The sequence below is a fragment of the Neomonachus schauinslandi genome, chromosome 10, assembly GCF_002201575.2.
Source record: "Neomonachus schauinslandi chromosome 10, ASM220157v2, whole genome shotgun sequence".
Lineage (NCBI taxonomy): Eukaryota > Metazoa > Chordata > Mammalia > Carnivora > Phocidae > Neomonachus > Neomonachus schauinslandi.
Genome location: NC_058412.1, coordinates 58,349,910 through 58,367,624, shown reverse-complemented (window position 1 = coordinate 58,367,624; position 17,715 = coordinate 58,349,910). Strand labels below are relative to the sequence as shown.

General features: G+C 36.0%; 1 protein-coding gene across 1 annotated transcript in view; it reads left to right on the top strand.

Annotated features, from left to right (window-relative positions):
- EHBP1 (EH domain binding protein 1) overlaps positions 1 to 17,715 on the top strand; it is a 412,321-nt gene that overhangs the window by 117,381 nt on the left and 277,225 nt on the right. The window contains exon 3 of the mRNA XM_044918742.1: positions 10,706 to 10,763. Coding sequence (XP_044774677.1) covers positions 10,706 to 10,763 — 58 coding nt within the window. The remainder of the gene's footprint in view (positions 1 to 10,705; positions 10,764 to 17,715) is intronic.

The following is a 17,715-nucleotide window of genomic DNA, read 5'->3' as shown; positions in this document are numbered from 1 at the left end:
GGAGCAGATTAATTTATTTTACAACAACCAGAAATGAGAGATAAAATCACAGACCAAATAGTAACATGCACATGTATTCCTTGTGAAAGGTCAAATAACAGTCTTAAAAACAAATCTTTCATGCCTACATAATGTCATAGGTTGGATGTTATAATACGAAGTTTGTGACTAATGTAACTAATTTCTACAAACAGGTGAAAATCTATGCTTTTAAATAAGTATTGTACTTTCAAGTGTCACCTCCCAAAGATATTAATGCTGTTTGGAAATTCTCTGAGATTCGCTATAGAGGCTGCAGTATATTTGTCAGTATAGATAGTGGATTAGGAGATGGACTCTGATGCCAAACTGCCTCATTTCAGATCTTAGTTTCTACTTACTATTAGAGTCACCTTGGCAAAACTTCTTAAACTTCCTAACTTATTTATGCCTTAGTTTTCTTATTTGTAAAATAGGGATATTAATATCTATTCAGATTGTGAGGCAAGTCATACAGGATGTGAATGACACCTTCTAGTGTTGGGCAGTGCAGCACCTTATACCTACTTGTGGGGTTTTCATGAACTTTGAATGAGTTAGTATATGTAGGACACTTAAGACACTGTCTTAAACACATCTGCTATGAAAGTATTTGCTGCTCTTTTATTTAAAAGTATCCTCATGGTGGTGAATCTTTTGAGGATGGGTTATTATACTTGGCAATGGTTAATTTGGAGTAATTTGGAGTCCCTTTTGTGAATAAGGAAGATCTTCAAAGTAATGACTATTTTCTTGTAGCATATAACCGTTTAGCATTTATTCAACCCTTTCTTGCCTTTATTCTTACTAGTCTTATTTAAACTCTTAAAATTTACCCCTTTATAAGTGTACAATTCAGTGGTTTTTAGTATATTCAGAGAGTTGTGCATATATCATCACTATCTAGTTCAGAATATTTTCATCACCCCCCCAAAAAATCCTGTTCCTCTTAGTAGTCATCCCTGTCTTTACTCCCCTTTCCAAGCCTCTGGCAATCATGAATCTACTTTTGTTTCTATGAATTTGCCTATTATGGTCATTTCATATAAATGAAGTTATACAATAAGTGATCTTTGGTGTCTGGCTTATTCACTTAGTGTAATGTTTTCTAGGTTCATCCATGTTGTAACATGTATTAGTATGTCATTCCTTTGTATGGCTGAATAATATTCCATTGAATGGATATACCACATGTTGTTTATCCATTCATCATTTGGTGGGCATTTCAGTTGTTTTCATTTTTTGGTTGTTATGGATAATGCTGCCATCAACATTCATGTACAAGTTTTTGGGTATATATCTAGGAGTAAAATTACTGGATCTTATGATAAGTCTATGTTTAACTTTTTAAAGAATTTCCAAGCTTTTCCACAGCAGATGTACCCTTTTACAATCCCACCAGCATTGTGTGAAGGTTCCATTTTCATCATATCTTTGCCAATACTTATTGTCTATCTCTTTGAATATAAACTTCCTGTGTGGGTGTGAATGCTATTCACTGTTCAATAACATACTTCCAACTTTTTAAAAAAACTTTTTTGATTTTAGACTTTACTAGCTTCTTAATGTGGTGAGGATTTAGCTGTTGTACCGCCTCCTCCCTGAAACAACTTAACCCTTCCCTTTCACCATCCTTCCTATTTTCCAGTCAGCTTTACAAGAGTTAGATCAGAATTCATTATTATGACCTAGTATTGTTTGCAGCTGAGCACTATGGTATTACCACATTTCCTTTCTCTTGATTTTTCTTGTGTTAAAATACACTGCGTTTTTTTGCCCTTTTCCCTCCTGTATCTGTGATTATTATTCCTAAATTTTTCTGTCAGCTTCTCAAAATTCCTCTCAGAACAGTTTAACATTAGTGATTCGTTAGTTCCTTTTTCCCCTGGAGTCCACCAGTGTTCTCTATTTGGAATGTTTTTTTTCGAGGCCTGTGGCATTGGTGACATATTGAGACTTTTTAAAAAACTGTCGTTCTGGGAGATTAGTCAGATACTTAACCTCTGGATTGATCTGAATTTCTTGACATGTGAGGTTTGTTCCAACAGGCCTATAAGAAGAGAAGTAGTAGTAAATAATATGCTAAATTAAAAGAAGTGGTGTGGGTGATTTCTGTAAAACAATAAAGGAGAACAGAAGACCAATATTGCACACATGATACAGTAGTGATTATTTATAATGCTATTTGTCTCCAAAATAACTTTATATTATAAAATGATAAACCCTTTGTACTGTTGAATAGTACAGCAAAAAAGAAAAAATATATATATGTATTTTTTTGATGGCCTATTAAAAAGTATACTCAGTTCAAGTAGGCTAAACTGCACCTCCTCAGTTTGACTGGTGCTGTATCTAAATAGATATATAGGTATTAGAAATTCCTGTCAGCAAAAGTCCATGGGCATCACCAGTTAAATATTTGTGACCAAAAGCAGTCATTCTGTGAAAATGTTTTAAAGATAGCAGGAAGGTGCAAAAATATAATTTAAAAAAATGTTTTTATTTAAGTGACAAAGATTTACATCTGTTATTAGAACTATCCTTTCATTTTTACAGAAAAGAAATATGTCTTATATATGAGTACTTTGTCTTGTATAATTTTCTTCCTATTGAATTAATTATTACAGCTTGCTAAATAACTTGTGAAGTAAGCATAAAGGAGTATAATTAACTGGAGCTGCAGCAGTTATAGTACAATAGGAGGCAGATGTACCTACTGAAGGATAAAAATAATTACTTGAGAAATAGTAAAGTTAGAGTACTTCCGTGATAAGACAATTTCTCCCTTTTTGTTTCAATATTCACAGCATCCCACCATGAAATGTTCAGTTATGGCTAAGAGCCCTTTCTCCTAAAAAGAATAACCTTGTTATTTAGTGAAGTGGCTGTTCACAGTAACTACAGGATTAATATTTTGAGCTCTCTTTTTCTCATTGTAAACACATCCTGGATTCTGTGGTGGCAGAAATTTGTTGTACTTTTGTGTTCTAAAGACTTATGGTTCCTCATTTTTAATCTAGGAAAAGCTTAGGGGCTTAAATATTAATTACTAAGTTTTGAGTTATAGCTGTCTTTTATCCTTGGAAACATCAGTTTCATATAAATGAAAACCAGTAGGACATAAAAAGGTTAAATTTGGTCTCAGTGTAACTTACTACAAGATCGCAACTAAATTTCCAGTGTAACTTACTACAAGATCGCAACTCTTACTGTGTGTGTTTTTAAATTACCGAATTTTCTAGAATGTTGAGGAGTTACTGTAGCAGACACACCCAGAAATTCAAGTGGTTTAACCTAATAAAATTTTATTTCTTGCTTACTTCTGAGTCTAGAGAGGGTATTCCAGGTTGACTGGCTTCCATGTGGTCATGCAGGAGCCCTGACACCTTTTATCTTATGACTGTGCCTTCCTCTGCATTCTGGAACCTCTCCATCCAACTGGCGTGGAGAAGGCATACTTGTTTTTTATCCATTTTACTCCAGAAGTGACACCAATAACTTTTCACATTCCAGGGGTAAGAAGTATCATGTGGCCCCATTTCAGTGCCAACATGGTGGTGGTGAAGGTGGTGGGTGGGGTGCAGTTGAGGGGTTTCTTGCAACACCTCCCAAAACTAACACTACGCTTTGGACAGGGAGCATGAACCTTTGGTGGTCAGTTTACTATTCTGCTAAAAAATACTACTTCCCCTTTCATAGTGTTACTCAAAGTTAATAATATTAGCTAGCTCTTGATAATGAGAAAACAGGAGGCAAGTGATTTTATGCCATAAATTCTTTACCCTATTCCTGAATTTCTCATTTCATTTTAAACCACCAAATATTTACTCCATTAGAGTCATTTAATCTTACAGTCATTGAACCACTGTGCTTTAGAACTAGCTGAGATCTTAGTCATTTCTTCATTTGATAAATTAGGGAATAGGCTCAGAGAAATGGAGACACATTCCGAAGGTCATGCAGGGTGAGAACTAGGAAAAATAAGTCTCCTCTATGCTAGTATTCTCTCCTCCATACTGTATCACCTTGGAAGGGTCTTCTTTTACAAATTTGTATCTCCTAGATTAATGCAAATTGTTTCCTCCTATTTCTTTCCATTCAGTACCCTCCTAAGGTGCTTACCCTGGAGAAAGGGGAATTTTAATTGATGTAGAGGAGAAAGAGTGATCTGAATAGTATTTGTCATATTGTTATTATTTGGACCATAGTGGAGTGTCAAGGTGAAAATTAAGAAATTGTTTAACTCTGTTCATACTTAGTTCTAAACTTAAAAAAGGTTGTTTTATTTTAAATAACTTCCCCCCCCCACGTTTAAATAGCTCTCCAGCATAAAGTGATATAAATGCATTGCAGAAAATAAAGAAAAGTATATGTTTAAAATGACATGTAATTTTACTTTCTAATAGTGGCCACAGTTAGTATTTTGAGATATTTCTTCCTGGTATCTTCTTTCATTGCAGACTATAGGAAAAGATTTTTAATCTGTATTAAATAAACTTAACATGATATCCTAAGCATAGTCCCATGCTTGTAAATGGTGTTAGAAAATATATTTAATGGCTTTATAATTTTTTAGTAGACAGATGTACTGTATTAGGACTCATCTTTTGTTGGGTTTTATATTTAAGGTGTCATAAATTACAGGTTTTTAAATAAATTTTAAATAAGTAATCTCAGGGGTTGGGCAGGCTCTCTTTGTCAGTGTGCATATTTCCTGAGATATATATAAGTAGATCCTTCTCTGCATAAGGTTTTTTTGTCTTCTCCGTGTTCCCCAGGGTTGTGCTAGAAATGGGGTACTTTGTTTACTTGCTTGTCTCTACTGGTTTGTAAATTTTTAGGGGATTGAGATTTATCTTCTTTCATCTTTGTATCTCCTTTGCTTAGCACAGTGCCAGGAGTATAATAGGCCTTCAGTAAAATATATATTTTTAAATTTACCTTTAAGTTCACTAGTGGCAAAAGAGGAGGGCACAAAATTTAGCTTCAGACCAAAGAAAAATACAGCTTACTGTTTTATACTCTGCTGGGCAAGGGGCCTGCTTCTCCCTCTCCCACTCCCCCTGCTTGTGTTCCCTCTCTTCGCTGTGTCTCTCTCTGTCAAATAAATAAATAAAATCTTAAAAAAAAAAAAGACTCTGAGGGTAGGTTAGAGGTGTTAAATTTAATTTTTTAAAAAATTTTAGTTTTTGTTGTAAAGTTTTTCTTCCCTGAATAAACCCACCAAAAGACTTAAGCTTTTTAATTTTTTTTATTTTATTTTAAAGATTTTGTTTATTTATTTGACAGAGAGAGACACAGCGAGAGAGGGAACACAAGCAGGGGGAGTGGGAGAGGGAGAAGCAGGCTTTCCGCCGAGCAGGGAACCCGATGTGGGGCTCGATCCCAGGACCCTGGGATCATGACCTGAGCCGAAGGCAGACGCTTAAGGACTGAGCCACCCAGGTGCCCCAAGACTTAAGCTTTTTTAATGGAACTTTAGATAGATTTCAAAGAAAGTGCATCTGTGTGTACATTTTATGTGCATGTATATAAGATGTTTGCATATTTAATACATGTTTGTGTATTTATATGTTTGTGTATGTATTATGTGTAGGCCTACCTGGTTACTTAACTTAGGGGATGGAGTAGAAATGTTAAATATGTGATTGTTGAATTCTCTATGAAACCTGAGCTCTATCAAGTTGTCTTGACTTTTTTAGTAGAAAGTTGTATAATTACAGGTTCTTTGATAGTTGGATAACACTCTCACAGTTACTCTGTCCCTGGCCTCTTTTGTGGACATACGTAAATATTTAATGGTTCTTTTCTAGTACAGCACAGATGCTTAAAATATTAATTGTGGTCAGCTAATTGTGTGGTTATTGGTACTCTTCTATTGAGAACAATAAGTCACAGCACCTTTCTTTATTTTAGAACACTGCCTCATGTTGCCCATGATAATGCAAAGGTGGACTGATTTCTAGTAAAGACTTCTTAAAAATGGGACATGACTGGGGCACCTGGGTGGCTCAGTCGTTAAGCGTCTGCCTTTGGCTCAGGTCATGATCTCGGGGTCCTGGGATCAAGCCCCACATCGGGCTCCTTGCTCAGCAGGAAGCCTGCTTCTCCCTCTCCCACTCCCCTGCTTGTGTTCCTGCTCTCACTGTGTCTCTCTCTGTCAAATAAATAAATAAAATCTTAAAAAAAAAAAAAAAAGGGACATGACTTAGAAGCACAAACAAGTTTAGCTGTCTCTGGGGGTATTCTCAGATAAGTCATTTATGTTCTATTTACATTCTTGGAACTTCAGGCATTTAGGTTAGGAGACCACCCTTCCTGATTTTTTATGGTAAAAGGTTTTCCTGTTCTGAAGCACTGAGATCAGGATGGTTGAGGGGAGGGAGGTGCCAAGAAGCTGAGTTAGAAGGAGGCAACAGTGCAGGTAGCCTGGATGGTGGCTTAGGATGATGTGTGGGGGCGGCGGGTGGGGGACAGATACCCCCACTGCTGGCACAACTTATGCCTTACTAGTGTTTGAAGTCAGGAGGTACAGGGATTGCTTACCACTCTCCCTATAAAACAGCGGTTCTCAACTTTGACTGCATATTAGAATCACCTGTAGGAATTAAAAAAAAAATCTGCACATGACACCAGTTAAATCAGATTCTCCAGGAGTGGAACCTAGGCATCAGTATTTTTAAAAGCTTCCCAAGAGGTTCCCATGTGCAGCCAAGGTGAGAATCCCTGCAAAATTAAACTGCAGAGAGGATTTATTATATAGCTACTGGCTGTAGTTAAACCTCATCAATTATAATTAACCAGTTGGGAATTCCTGCTGGAAACTTAAGGTTCATTCAGTAGCAAATGTTTATTGAACCTCAACCTTGTACCAAATTCTTATTAATTGCTAGGAATATAAAGATAAGATATGGTTGATAAAGGATTGCAATCTAGTGGAGGAGATAGGAATAATAAAAATGTAATATAGGGCATATCAAATATTTTGATAGAGGTGTTTTTAAGGTATTACTGGAAATACAGTAGTAGGAGCAGTTAATTCTGCCTGAGCCATGGAATATGGAATGGGGTAGAAATGAAATGATAAGTGGTCAAGGTTTCACAGAGGAAGTGAAGAATTAAGAGTTTATCAGGTAGAAGAGGGAGGAAAGAGGAAGTTTTTGTAAGAAAGGTAGTACCATGCAAAGATGTGAAGAGATTGAAGGAGTATGTGTTCAGATATTTGTAGCTAGAAAGGTAGATTAGGGTCAGGTGGTGAAGTGCCTTATAAAAACAACATTCAGGAATATGGATGTTACCTTGCATGCCAGGTTGTCACAGGGTCAAATGTGTACAGGGTCTAAATAGGAGCTGGTCAGATTTGAAGCAGGTGATAGTGGAGGCCCTAGTAATCAGGACAGCATGGACCTTGTTTAAAAGCATTTAAGTAAGAACTGTTTTTTAAAATTTAAATTCAAAATAAAATAAAATTGGGGCGCCTGGGTGGCTCAGTCATTAAACATCTGCCTTCGGCTCAGGTCATGATCCCAGAGTCCTGGGATCAAGCCCCAAATTGGGCTCCCTGCTCCGCGGGAAGCCTGCTTCTCCCTCTCCCACTCCCCCTGCTTGTGTTCCCTTTCTCACTGTGTCTCTCTCTGTCTAATAAATAAATAAAATCTTTTTAAAAAGTAAAATAAAATGGAATACTATTATGATGAAATGAATCTGTCAAGTTCAAACTGCAAGGACCAGTTTGTAGTACCTTGAGTATAAGAGATGACTATAGGATAAAAAACATAAGGAAAAGCTGTAAGATAGCGTTTCTAAAGAAGTGCCATAGAAATATAATTAAGAGTTGGGGTTGCCTGGAGATGAGATGAGAACATGATGAAAAGGTTAGTGTAGTAATCTAGGTAAAATTTCCAGCAAGCCATAAATACTTTCAAACAAGGTAGCTTACATTTGTTGGCTACTCATTTCCTCTACTGTTAAGCTGCCAGCATTGATCATACTTTCTTCCCAGCTCCATCTATTATATTACTTTACTGCTCCCCATCTTCATTGTCATTTGTTCTATTCTGCTTCTCTCTGTGTTGAGCAAGGTTTTGTTTGTTTCTGCATTGGTTCGGATTTCTTAGGTTAACATTCTGATATTTCATAGAAACTTTCTTCTATTTCACCTGTAATTTAGCACTTCTGCATTTGGCTGTTGCTCCCAATGTCTCACTGTGGGAAGACTCACCAAAGCAAGCTACTGGTTTTAGTTTACATTTGATGTCTTTAATGCCTGACACTTGGAACTAAGCTGAGTCTTGGATGGAGAACCACCATTTTTCTATTTATACGATGCTGGTTATTATCACCATCAGAAACATTGTGCATTTGTTTAGATGGCTCCTTAGTCAAACAGTTTTATTATTAGAACCTTCTTCCTGTTTCTGGCCTAGCTTTTCTTTGGGTTCTACCACCTAAAATGAACAAGCATTAACATTTCACAATATTGATGTTGCTTTTTGCATCCTACTGCTTCCCTTATTTAACTGGAATTTATGCATTGGAAACTCATAGTCTTCGTATGTCTAAAATCATTTCTTTTTTTTTTTCCCATCCATTCTGCAAATATTTATTGACCATCTGCTCTTTGCCAGGAAATGTCTAAAACCATTTCTTTCTTTCTTTTTTTTTAAAGATTTTATTTATTTATTTGAGAGAGAGAGAATGAGAGAGAGAACATGAGAGGGGGGAGGGTCAGAGGGAGAAGCAGACTCCCCGCAGAGCAGGGAGCCTGATGCGGGACTCGATCCAGGGACTCCAGGATCATGACCTGAGCCGAAGGCAGTCGCCCAACCAACTGAGCCACCCAGGGGCCCTAAAACCATTTCTTAAATGATAGTTTAGCCAGTATAAAACTCAAAGATGACAGCTATTTTCCCTTAGCAACTTGAAGTTCATTAGCTTTATTGTCTTTTGTTCTCTGTTGCTGCTAATGAGAAGTTGCTATCAGTCTAGTGATTCCTTTGTTGGTAACCTGTCTTTTCTTTTATGGTTTTTCTCTTTATTCTTGCTGCTTTGTAGTTTGTACGGTATCCAGAAATTAAATTTATTTTTAATTATCCTATTCATTATTATATACTTATTTTATTTTATGTTAATCACCATACATTACATCATTAGTTTTTGATGTAGTGTTCCATGATTCATTGTTTGCGTATAACACGCAGTGCTCCATTCAATACGTGCCCTCTTTAATACCCATCACCAGGCTAACCCATCCCCCCACCCCCCTCCCCTCTAGAACCCTCAGTTTGTTTCTCAGAGTCCATAGTCTCTCATGGTTCGTCTCCCCCTCTGATTTCTCCCCCTTCATTTCTTTTTTTAATTTAAATTCAATTAGCCAACATATAGTACATCATTAGTTTTTAATATATACTTTCTGTCTAAGGACTGTTCAGGTCTGGAGCATTCTTAGCCTTGTCTCTTCAGTATTTCTTTGTCATTCCCACTGTTCTGAACTAACATTTCTGTTAGGTGTATGTACTTCTCAGTTTGTCTTTTATGTCTCTTCCCTTGTTTTAAAATATTTTTATCACTTTATTTTTCTGTGCTACGTTCTGGGTCAGTTCCTCAGTACTTTTTCATTGGACAACTCTTTGGACAGGTTAATAGGTGAATCACTGGGTAAGGAGTTTATGGCTGGTGGCCTTTTATGTATGTGTGTGTATGTGTGTGTGTGTGTGTGTGTATTTAATTAAATGAAATAAGAGGACAGGTCATCTGTTGATAGGGAGATGTCTCTAAGTGAGACATAGAAAGTAGTGAAGGTCACTGAGATGAGTGTATCATTCATTTCTTGGTTAAAAAGCTTTTATCTAAGATTTTTAAAAATAAAAATTTAAGGAAAATAACTGATTATCATAATCTTGATGTTTTCCCTCAGCATTAAAGAGAACTTAGTTGTATTAGCTGAAAACAGGTTTTTTTTTTTTTTTCTTGTTTTTCTACTTTATATTAGCAGAAGGTAAAGAAGAGAGGTCTGAGAGTTAAAAGACCTGTATTTCAGACTTGGTTCTGCCAAAGCTTTTGATTAGTTATTTTGCCAGTTTTTTAAATTTATAAAATAAGAGTATATACCTTACATATTTTTTTTACTACTGTATTGTTTTTATGAAGATTGTTGAGATGATTGAATATAAAAATATTTTGAAAACCACAAACATTGTTTATAAGATATGAGATGCAAAAGTAGTGTAACCCATAGATTTAAATTATTTTGGAAGTGCCACTTTTATGCTATTTTTTCCAAATTAAAGTAGATAATGTGTTAGATGTATAGCATTTATTTTTAGAGAAGATGTATGTGTACTTTTCTTTTTAAAATAGTCACCAATTCTAAGTATTTTATTTTACTTGGTTTGTCCGAGTGAATTAACTTGCTAAAGGATTTTTAGAAAAACATGTGGATAAAATATTAGTCATTTAAGTTAGATCATGTTTGTATCATACAAATATGACCTAATTTAGTAATAGTAAATAGTAATATAAAAAATTACTGTATTTGAATAATTTATAGAGATTTATTGTAAGAATAACTGCTCTGTGTAATCTAAAGTAGATGACATTTTTGTCCTTTTAAAGGCACTAGAACTAAGCTCTATTAATTTGATATAAGATTACTTAAATTATGCTTTATCTTTTTCTTGCTTGACAGGCAACCAGATAAACTGGTGGTAGTTTGGACAAGAAGAAGCCGAAGGAAGTCTTCTAAGGTTTGTCTCTTTTCTAAATTTCTTACCCAAATGTTGCATTTAACTTTTAGTCAAATTATGAAGCTTCTCTGGTCCCAGTGTAGAATATTTTAATATAGTACTTGATATTTTGGGTTATTTCTAGTTATCTAATCTACTAAAATGATTGATCAGGCATTGTGATCGTGTAACTACAGTTCTGAAAATGGGAGTCAGATACCTGAGTTTTGATCTTGGATGTGGTAGCCTTGAGTAACATCAGTATAATTTAACTTCTCTATACAGTGGTAATCACGAATTAATGATTAAATAGGTAACACTTACAAAATTGTACCTGGGATTGTTTATTCAGATTCCAAGAGGATGAAATTAAGGCAAACTTAAGAAATGATGAGTGGGGCGCCTGGGTGGCTCATTCGGTTAAGCGTCTGCCTTCGGCTCAGGTCATGATCCCAAGGTCTTGGGGTCGAGCCCTGCGTTGGGCTCCCTGCTCAGCTGGGAGCCTGTTTCTCCCTCTTCCTCTGTCTGCTGCTCTGCCTACCTGTGCTCTCTATGTCTCTGTCAAATAAATAAATAAAATCTTAAAAAAAAAAAAAAAAGAAAGAAATGATGAGTTATCTGAGTCCATTGCTGGGCTGCAGGAAGAAAGGAGTTGGATTTTTCAAAGGTTTTAATTTTTTGCACTTAGAGCTTTGTGGGAGTATAGAACAGAATTTTTAATGTTCAATAACAATTCTGCAGATATTTTAAAAATTTATTCTTTAGATAAATATGAATATATTTTTATAAGCACACAATAACTGTAAGCATGTTTAAGTGGATATTCCTTTTTCCATAAGTAGTCCTGTGTGAGGAAAAAAATTATTCCTTTTAAGTTTAATTTAATTAAGTTTCAGAATTTTTAATATTTCAGGGACATCTTGTCAAATTTTATTTTTATTCAGCTAAAATTACATATAGATCTTAATTATACAATGTAATGAGTTTTGATCAATACATACTTGTGTAATTAGTACTCCTATTAGGATATAGAATATTTTCATTACTTTTTCCTTTGTGTCTTCTTTCAGTTAATTGACAACTCTCAGAGGCAACCGCTATTCTGATTTTTCTATCACCATAGACTAGTTTTTTTTTTTTTTTTAAAGATTTTATTTATTTATTTGAGACAGAGAGAATGAGAGACAGAGAGCATGAGAGGGAGGAGGGTCAGAGGGAGAAGCAGACTCCCTGCCGAGCAGGGAGCCCGATGCGGGACTCGATCCCGGGACTCCAGGATCATGACCTGAGCCGAAGGCAGTCGCTTAACCAACTGAGCCACCCAGGCGCCCACCATAGACTAGTTTTGCCTGTTTTTGAATTTCATGTAAATGGAATCATACAGTAGTCCTGTGATACGTGATTTCTTTTGCTCAACATAATGTTTTTGAGATTTATTCATGCTGTTGTGAATATTGGTAGTTTTTTTTTTTATTAGTGAGTAGTATTCCATCGAGTGAATGCACTGCAGTTTGATTATTTATGCCCCTGTTGATGATTTGATTCATTTCTAGTAAATATCCTGAATATTCACTACTGTGAATTCTGGTATAAATACTACTGAAACAGTATTTTAGGGGGTAAATATTTTAATTTCTCTTGGGCAAATACATAGGACTGGAATTCGCTGGGTAATAGTGTTGGTACATTTTTAACTTTTAAATATATTTCCAGCAGCCACATAGGAAAGGTACAGGGCATCATATCATGAATGACATCATCTTCAAAGCATACATTTATAGTTTGGGGGCATTGTATTTTAGACCTGTAATATTTTCTTATCCATTTACATTGATATGAGAAAGTTCTGAAAATGGACTTAGGGTTTTCTCTGTTTTGCTGGATATTTGTCACTTTTGCCTATGGGTCTTAGGCTTTTGTGGAAAGGAACAATAAAAGGTCATCCACTAAGTATGATAAATGAATATGACTATAACTATGGATGTTAGACCCTGTGTGCTTTTAGCTATCAAATGAAAAGTGATTACCTCCTTTTAATAATCAGATACTAATTATTTTCTAAAAAAAAATGAAACAGTGAAATAGATTATAGGTCAATTCAGAATACATAACCCTATTTGAAGTTAAATACACCTTTATTTAATTGCATTTTTGAAAGTCAATCAGATAACTTTTAGGTCCAGATTATTTTTCATATTATATCAAATATTGATTGAATCTAGATGGTGAAATCCAAATGTTTGAGGCTGCAGGTTGATTTTTCTCAGAATGCAATATTTTCTAGAAGGAATTATTTCTTGGATTACTGTCCAGTTATGATGCTCTTAATATTTCAGATCCCTTCTGTGTATTTCAGAATCATTGTGTCTTCTCTTAAAACATTATAGATGGGGCGCCTGGGTGGCTCAGTTGGTTAAGCGACTGCCTTCAGCTCAGGTCATGATCCTGGAGTCCCTGGATCGAGTCCCACATCGGGCTCCCTGCTCGGCAGAGAGTCTGCTTCTCCCTCTGACCCTCCCCCCTCTCATGTGCTTGCTCTCTCTCATTCTCTCTCTCTCAAATAAATAAATAAAATCTTTAAAAAAAAAAACAACAACATTATAGATGTGTTTCTTTTGAAAAATTAATGAGAACCCACCATGTGTTAAGCTCTTTACAGCAAGTGCTTAGCATGTTCATGCATATGTGAAATGCTGTTTTATAAATTGTACAGAACACCCAAAAGAGGACTTAAAAATCCAGTTCCAGAAATTATGAAAGAAATGATTATGACATTATTCTAAAAGTTAAGCAAATAAATGGTTTTTTAATCTTAGGAAATGTGAAATCCATGACATTTTGGAATTCTTTAATAAAAAACTTGTGTCCCAGCTATTTTTTTTTTTTAATTAGCTATCAGTTACACTAAATCCAAAGACTAGAACCACTTTTTTCTTCTGAAAGTCAGTTCTATTTTCTGATGGTTTTCCTTTAAAATATACATTATATGCTGCTGAGTCCCATTGAAGTCACTGGCGGGGGAAAAAAGATCTCTGCAGCCATTGGCCATTTACTTTTAACTGTGTTTTTGGAAAGAGTTTGAGTTGTACAGTGATCAGTTTTGGTTTTTGTCATCTGTATAGCTTATTATTTCTCTTTCCTGATTCTTTTTTTATATTGATAGATTGAAACTTATAACTGAGACACAGATAAATGTCAGATTAGAGAATAAATAAGGCATACTACCTTATTTAAAGGTTAGTTCTCAGTGCTCACTTTCTGTGGGCACATGTCTATCTTTATAGCTAAATATATAATCAGAATTCATTGCTGACTCATTTTTTATTGAGAAAATAATTACCATGGATAATTAACACAATATGCAGCTTCCCTGCCTCTTCTCTTCAAGTCATGGCATTTATAAAAGATTTTGTCAGGCTGCAGTTGATTTATATATGCTTAAATAAATTATTTTTCAATAAAATATAGGACAGTAGGAGGCAGGGCAATTACGATAGTCCCCCCCCAAATTATGGCAGAGTAATATGTTGCCTTAAATATGGTTTTCCAAGTAGAAATTTAAGCTCACAGATGGGAGAATTTCAAAGGGAAACCAGAGCTTTAAAGTCCTCACAAGCGGGGCGCCTGGGTGGCTCAGTTGTTAAGCATCTGCCTTCAGCTCAGGTTATGATCCCAGGGTCCTGGGATCGAGCCCTGCATCGGGCTCCCTGCTCAGCGGGAAGCTGGTTTCTCCCTCTCCCGCTCCCCCTGCTTGTGTTCCCTCTCTTGCTCTGTCTCTCTCTGTCAAATAAATAAATAAAATCTTTAAAAAATAAAAATAAAAAAATAAAGTCCTCACAAGCTTTTTGATGGCATTACCACCTTTACTTCCTTGCTCTATGGTTGTGCTCCAGCCTTTTACAATGTGCTGTGATATCAGGAGGGGAAGGTACAGTTGCAGAGCTTGCCTTAATGGCAATAAGTCTAAGGTAACTTTATATGGGACATCTTAAACATACGGGTATATGCAGTTTTATAAGTTGAAAATTATTTAACAACTGACAACTATAAATTTTTAGTGAAATATTTTATTTTGTAGGAATCAGAAATAATAAGTGAATGTTTACTCTGTATTTAGTACCATATTAGGTACAAGTCTTTTAGGGAAGATAGGACATGAAATAATTAGAAAATAAGGCATTTTATAGGGTTAGGACCCTAAATTGAGAAATGTTACCTTTTTCCTAGGTCTGCTTTGGCATGTCAAATGATCTGTCGTATGATTAAAAAGTGAGAAAAATTGTATAAGGGGAACTGGATAATGTGGCCTAATCCTTTCTACCATTATCTGTACTAGGATAGCTGGCAAATGAAGAAATAACCTGCCTCTCTAACTATACAAAGAAGCTGAATAGCTGTACTTGTGTTTCTGTGCCCAATTATTTTCTGAAGAATCCTTTCTGTTACTCTCAGTGAAAACTGATCATGGTTCTTGTAGTGCTAATGTTTGCCAATATGATGTGCTTTTTCTAATCAAGTTCTTAAGAACCTAAATTAATGTCCCCATGGATTTGTACAATTAGATGTTTATTACCCATATTGGGTATTTTTACCCAATTTGTGTTCACATAGTGAACACAATGAAAGGCCAATACCCATTGGGCCTTTCATTCTTTTTCTAGCTTCAGATTCTTGAATTCTGTTTGAGGTGAAAGTTGTAGTAAGCTTTTTGAAAATAGGAATACTTTTTTTTTCATGTTTGCTACTGTGTACGTTCCTGGTTTCCTCTCCAGTAGAATTTACTTGGTCCTTTTTTTTTTTTTTTTTTTAAGATTTTATTTATTTATTTGACAGAGAGAGACACAGCAAAAGAGGGAACACAAGCAGGGGGAGTTGGAGAGGGAGAAGCAGGCTTCCCACTGAGCAGGGAGCCCGATGTAGGGCTCAATCCCAGGACCCTGGGATCATGACCTGAGCCGAAGGCAGACGCTTAATGACTGAGCCACCCAGGTGCCCCTTGGTCCTTTTTTCTGCCTACTATATAATAATTAGCTAACATTATACAACTGGTAGTGCCAGCTACTCAGCTGGACTAATTGATTTTGTTACAGTGTCCTAACTTAGCCAGGTTGTACAGTCTCTAAAAGGAGTAACAGAAAGCCAGAGCTCTAACTTGGTTGGACGTTTTTTGCTGGGGAGAGAGGTGCTGGGTAGAATGGTAAGAAAATGACAGCATGCTAGCAGCTTGGGAACTCGCACCCTTACATCTTTTTTTAATTAAAAAAAAAAAGATTTTAGTTTGTTACGCAGATTGTATTTTTGTTTGTTGAACAATCTAATTTCTGAGATCCGTGACTAAGGACTGAAAGAGGTCATTTAGAAGACCAGCATTAGGGTACCTGAGGAAATGATCTGATATTACCATCTACTAACTCTGCCCAATTGTTAGGTAGTCTGTGCATTCCCTGCTTTTCATCTCTGTATCATCCAATAAATGTCAAGACCTTAGGGATAGAAAACTATATTCTTGACTACTGTGTGAATCAGAGAATAGAGCTGCGTATGATGTTGGTTAGGTAAAGAAATCTGAACTTGGAAATCATGGAGGTGGTTCTATTACTGATTACTAGTATGGGTTCAGGAAAGCGGTTTACTCTTTGCTTTAGTTTCCTTATCTGGATTAGATCTTCTGAGGATATCTTGAAGTCTAAAGTTCTTTGATAGTCATTTTTTCATTAAGAATTTTACAAAAAGGGGGTGCCTGGGTGGCTGAGTTGGTTGGCTCAGGTCATGATCTCATGGGTCATGAGATCGAGCCCCAAGATGGGTTCTGAGCTCAGTGGGGAGTTTGAAGATTCTCTCCCTCTGCCGCTTCCCCCACTTGCTCATGCTCTTTCTTTCTCAAGTAAATAAATATTTTTTAATTTTTATTTTATTTTTATAAAGATGAGGGTTTTTTTTTTTTTTTAAGATTTCATTCATTTATTTGACAGAGAGATAGAGAGCACAAATAGGCAGAGAGGCAGGCAGAGGGAGAGGGAGAAGCAGGCTCCCTGCCGAGCAGGGAGCCGGATGCGGGGCTCGATCCCAGGACCCTAGGATCATGACCCGAGCTGAAGGCAGACGCTAACTGACTGAGCCACCCAGGCGCCCCAAATAAATCTTTTTTTAAAAAAAGAATTTTACAAATACTTTATCTTTTCTGCTGTGGCTGATAGGGAAAGTTCAGTTATTATACTCTTCTTATGTTTTTATTCTATGGGGAGGCTATGAAAATATAATGATGGTGAGTTTGAAGAGACCAGAGGAATAGCCTGATCTACCATAACAGTACATGAGATGACACAGAATTGTCATAAATCTTCAATATTAAGTATGTAGAATATGTAGAGAGGGGTTTTGATTAAGGATTATCTAAAGTAAGCAGAAATTTACTTTTCAAAATGGAGATTGTTTACTTTGTGGAGTTTTTGTTCTAGGATTGTCAGTAGGCATATTTCCATAAATAGGCAGAGGAACAGAGGAATCTCTGGAGATATTTTTTAATCAACAGCACTCAGCTCTTTACCTTTGGGTATGGTGTGCTAAGTCTGTTGTGGTGAATCTCTATTGCCCTTTCCTTACCTGAGTTTTGTGATTGGAGGGCAATAGAGAGAGAATAGAGGGAGAATTATTGACAATTTATGGGTTGGAGTAGCAGGAATGCTGCTAAACCTATATCTTATGCTGGTATTTTAAGTAACAAGATATGATATGATTTGAATGGACATAAATTTCCATGATCTTGATCCTTTCTCAGTTCCATTTCATGGGTTCAAATCCAGCTTCTGCGACTTGCTTGCTGTGAGATCTTGGGCCAGTCTGTGCCTTAGTTTTCTCATGTTAAATTTGTTCCCTGGCGCACATCTGCACTCGTATAACTTCTTTCCTGTTATCGTGGAAGAATTGTCTGTGGTTCTGGCAAAGGCCAGTCTGTCTCCTTTTCTATCATTAA